At 40.5% G+C, this 5,299-nt stretch overlaps 1 protein-coding gene across 1 annotated transcript; it reads left to right on the forward strand.

Moving 5' to 3' along the window:
- Positions 1-680: 680 nt before the first annotated feature.
- Positions 681-3,842, forward strand: LOC139909333 (cytochrome P450 2K1-like). Its single transcript, XM_071896365.2, has 9 exons — positions 681-896; positions 1,107-1,269; positions 1,419-1,568; positions 1,651-1,811; positions 1,955-2,134; positions 2,693-2,834; positions 3,076-3,260; positions 3,433-3,574; positions 3,655-3,842. Exons 1-9 carry the CDS (start codon positions 693-695, stop codon positions 3,840-3,842), a joined length of 1,515 nt encoding a protein of 504 aa, XP_071752466.2. The 5' UTR covers positions 681-692.
- Positions 3,843-5,299: the final 1,457 nt, after the last annotated feature.

Genomic DNA, 5,299 nt, shown 5'->3' on the forward strand with positions numbered 1-5,299 from the left:
CCCTGGACACATTGTCAGTCCATCACAGAGCTAACAAAGATAGACAGAAACTAATTCATTCATACTTTAAATGTTGTTGGATTGTGGCAGGAAACCCCTCCGGACACTGGGAGATCATGCAGGCTCCACACAGAAAGCTCCACACTGTTTTGTCGTGAATATGATTAGTATGGCAGGTAATTCAAATGAGCCTGAACAGGAAGCTGGGGATAAAAAGGCCAAATATGGAACCATCATTTATGTCAACGGAACACTGCCTACATGTCATATTTAAAATTTGGTTTAATTTCTTAAGGAACTAAAGCAACAGAAAATCTGAGTGTACTAAACTTAACCTCACTTAGTTGCCTGACCTCTGTACAGATTTCAAGTTGATCTGTTGATATTTCTGATCACAAGTCAAGATAACATTACAGTATGCCATGAGTGTGCAATGTTAAGTTGTAGATATCAAACTATGACAGCTGGAAAGTAACTCTAAGGAGTTCACAAAGAAGGCAATGATTTATAAATGTGTACAGCCAAATCTTTCCATGATTCTGTAGTCCCTCCTTTGGGTTGTACCTTAATCTCTGCTGGCAGCTATGAAAGGTGTGTATTTTTACCAAAAGGGCACACCCAGCTAAAGGGAACAGGCAGGTTTCTTATTTTGTCAGCACACTGGTAACATAAATATACAGTTTGTCAAAGTCATGGGCATATTAGATCTTCTTCTCCAGTCCTGCAGTTCAGTCTCCCTGTTGGGGGCTGCTGTGTTCCTGCTGGTCCTCTACCTCTTCTCCTCCAGCTTCAGCTCCCAGGAAAAGGGGAAGGAGCCTCCAGGACCCAAACCTCTTCCCCTGCTTGGTAACCTGTTGCAGCTGGATCTCAAGAGACCCTACCACACACTCTGGGAGGTAAGGCAGTGGCTAGAGTTTGCTTGCTACATATACAGTATGGCTACACTGTACAATGTTTTCTTGTTAGTTTGGTGTTGTGTGGTTGTTCTCAACACTCTCTTGGCAGCAAAATTATTATCAATCTGAAACCCTGTCTTATAATTGTCTCAACTATGTTGAGTGTATGTTATATATCATAAGATCATTACAATGTGCTCCTGGTTTTAGCTTTCCAAGAAATATGGATCAGTGTTCACAGTCTATTTTGGACCCAAGAAAGTGGTAGTCCTGGCAGGATACAAGACAGTCAAGGAGGCTCTGGTCAACCATGCTGAAGAGTTCGGAGACAGAGATGTAATCCCAGTAATACATGAAATCAATGAAGGGCATGGTGAGGAAAGAAAAATACATATTTCACTTTCTGTGTCACACTCAGTTAAACATTTTTTCAATCTACAGCATTCAGTAAATGTTTATAGTATTTACATATAGTTTGTTTCTCAGTTGAAAAACATATTTTGTTGAAATACTTTTATGTAGGCATTTTATTTGCCAATGGGGATTCGTGGAAAGAGATGAGGCGGTTTGCCTTGACTAACCTGAGAGACTTTGGCATGGGCAAGAAGGCAAGTGAGGAGAAAATCATTGAGGAAAGTCACAACCTCATTGAAGTGTTTGAGAAATACAAAGGTAACCCTCTTATTTTAACAGAATTTATAATTGGCAAAATTGTCCATTTGAAGACAAAAAAAATATTTTCTTGCCTTTGCAGGTAAAGCTTTTGATACTACCCAATCAGTGAACTATGCAGTCTCCAATATTATCTGCTCCATTGTCTATGGCAGCAGATTTGAATATGATAATCCAGAGTTCACAACTATGGTGGATCGAGCTAATGAGAACATTCGACTTGTGGGCTCCCCCTCAATACAGGTACCCCTTGATATTTTTCTGAAGCTTATACTGAAAAATTCAATATATAGTACATAAACAGTAGAAATGATATAGCAGAAAACATTATTTCATTTTCTAATTAACTGGTCAAATGTAAATTGTATTTATTTCTTGGTTACCAGGTGTATAACACTTTCCCATGGCTGGGCAAATGGTTTGGTAACATTAAACGAACCCAGAATATTATTGTTGCCAATAAGAACCAGATGACAGAGTTGATCGGAGGTTTACAAGAGACTCTGAATCCACAGATGTGCAGAGGCTTTGTGGACTCTTTTCTGGTCCACAAGCAGAGTCTGGAGGTATGAACATATCACCTATCAGAATCAATATTATTGTTTATTGTTTGATTTTTAAAGATTATTAAAAATCAAATAATAAATAGAATATTTTAAAGGCAATGCTAATGTTTTTTGCAGGCAGAACAATGTAGCTGTGATTGTACATGTTTCTACGCCAGTATTATATTTTCCTGTTTAAGAAAATCAATTATGGCTTCATGTTGGAGAAAATCAAGTAGTCCTAATGTGATCATTTTAATTTTGATATATTTACATAGATATGTGTTCATGGATGTTCAATGAAAACACTGATAACATGTTGTTGTTTTTTGAATGATTGGATTTAAGTAACTGGATTTTAAAAAAGTAATCTATTTTTACTTGCAGTTTGATATTACCTCCAGTTAACACATCACTGGATTTGGTCTTGATTGTCATTCATATTCATTCATAGTTTTTGTGCCATGCTTTCTCTACCCATTGACCTACGCATGACCTCAAATCTTTCAGTAATTTAACAGATGAAGGGTTTGCATCCGATTTTATATTTAATAACTACTGATACATTGTTATGTACAGGAATCTGGGAATATGAACGCTCACTACCACAAAGAAAACCTTTTGATAACAGTTGGCAATCTATTCACTGCTGGTACCGATACAACAGGAACTACACTGAGATGGGGACTTCTGTTTATGGCCAAGTATCCAAACATACAGGGTAAGGAGCTGCAGACATTCAGTACACTGCTTATGTACATGAACACATAAACTCAGGTGTATCTTTTACCTAGATACACATAACACAGAGACAATGAAGACATTAAACACTTGTAAAAAGTAAGTTAATTGAACCAGTTTTATAGCTTGCACTATGTCACTTTTGAACTGAAATGCCATCTGACCTAAACATGAACCAAGTTAGTCAATACGGGGCAAATATCACCACAGACATCTCCCAGACCAGGTCCAGGAGGAGCTGAGCAGGATGATAGGAAGTCGTCAGGTCCGGGTCGAGGACAGGAAGATCCTGCCCTACACTGATGCTGTCATCCATGAGACTCAGAGACTGGCCAACATTGTCCCCATGTCCCTTCCCCACAAAACCAGCCAAGATGTCACCTTTCAGGGTTACTTCATTAAGAAGGTCAGACTGAATAAAACACCCATCTTCATATTCAAGACAAAATTTAGAACAAGCATGCAGAACGCATTGAAGTAATTCTGGGATCCCCTAAAAGTTAAAGTATATTTTGAAATGATATTGCAGAATACTACTGCCCACCATATAGAACACAGTTTTTCTTCATTGTCTACAGGGGACCACAGTGTATCCTCTCTTGACATCTGTCCTGTATGATGAGACTGAATGGGAGAGCCCACGCACCTTTAATCCTGCACATTTCCTGGACAAGGATGGGAAGTTTGTCAAGAGCGATGCCTTCATGCCTTTTTCTGCAGGTTAGCTAGCTCAGGTATCATTTATTGTCAATATCAATTTACTTGCAGATGACCTGAAGCTATTCCTTGTTCTCTTGCAGGTTGCAGGGCTTGTCTTGGAGAGAGTCTGGCCAGGATGGAGCTGTTTCTTTTCTTCACCTCTCTCCTCCAGCGCTTTCGTTTCACTCCTCCACCTGGAGTTACAGAGGATGAACTGGATCTGACACCAGCTGTGGGTCTCACACTCAACCCTTCAGCCTATAAACTGTGTGCTGTCTGTCGCGCATGAGGAGAAAGCTTTAAAAATGTTACTTTGGACAGTGCCATGCATGCAACTTTTTCACGCAACTTGGTTACTTGCACAGTGTAAGACTCTATGCTTGATGTAACACCGCTGAACACTATTTACCTCTCTATTTACCATTGTGAACATGGGTACTATATGTAGTGTACAGGTGTTGGGCTTTGATAGGGGCAGGTTTGGTTATTAGCAATTAATAATTAATAATTGTGAAATTATTAATATTCATAAAATTATTGACGGGAGTCAATATAAACGGGGCACCACCCTGGAATCAGGGACCAATAACCGAACCTTCAATACAGTCTCAGAATGGCTGTTCACCCCCAAATGACAGTGGTTAAGTACCACTGTACATTTATGAGTGAACAGTGAAGGGTGAATTCGTACACAGGCCCTCACAACCAGCAGTTATTGCAACACATATGCACAAGGAATCTTCTCTTTAAAAGTATAATGGAGTTTTATTTAACTTTAGCAATATCAATCAATAATCAATAACACTGCAGTTAATCAACAACTTATTATACAACTATAACTATCAGTCTAACTAACAAGCATAAAGGCACAAACAGCATATGGCACGTATGGATGCGTGCGTGTGTGTGTGTGTGTGAGAGAGAGAGAGAGGGAGCAAGATGGCGGACGTGACCACGTGAGTGGGACGTCTCGCGAGAGTTCAAGATGGCGGCTATGACCGCGCAGTTTGAACAAAGGGGGTTTTGGAACCAAGATGGAGTTGGAGTTAGGCAGCTAAACCAACACCATCTAATTCTAAAGTAGCAATGAATGTGTAATGAGATGTGGGTGTGTGTGTGTGTGTGTGTGTGGGTTAGTAAGAGAGAGAGAGAGAGAGAGAGAGAGAGAGAGAGAGAGAGAGAGAGAGTAAGGGGGGAACACTCAGGGTAAACCTAGAGGTTCTACTCGCCGTCTAGAGACACAACAATAGCCTTTTACCACACAGGAACTCGGGGTACGACTTGGAAATAGTACGCCGGGTTACTGGTCTTTGAACTGGTAAAAGGCAGTATATTGGCTTTATACGGTGGCTACTAACATGGATGCAAGCTCAGCGGCATGCAATTGAACACAAATCAGCTTCACATTAACACAATCAAATTAAGCAGCAAGCATAATGATTGAGGTATTATTCATATAGCATAATATGGACGCGGCGGTCCGATGCGCTTCCCAATACACACAAATACAGCTTCTGATCAGTAAGCTTAATTAACACACCTATTCTAGTCTCTGCCCAGAACCAAAGCCTCTTACTTGGGAGTCACTCTCGAGTGATTGGTGTGTGGTGGAGTCCGTCTTATCGATCCGGGGTTTTCCCAGGATATCTGCGGGACCGTTATCTCTCCGTGCACGGAACAACGGCCAGCTGGCTTTCCTCGTAGGCAGCGAAGATGTCGGCCAGGAGTCGACTTGGTTGAAGAAAC

This window comes from Centroberyx gerrardi, chromosome 7 (assembly GCF_048128805.1).
Source record: "Centroberyx gerrardi isolate f3 chromosome 7, fCenGer3.hap1.cur.20231027, whole genome shotgun sequence".
In the NCBI taxonomy this organism is placed as follows: domain Eukaryota; kingdom Metazoa; phylum Chordata; class Actinopteri; order Beryciformes; family Berycidae; genus Centroberyx; species Centroberyx gerrardi.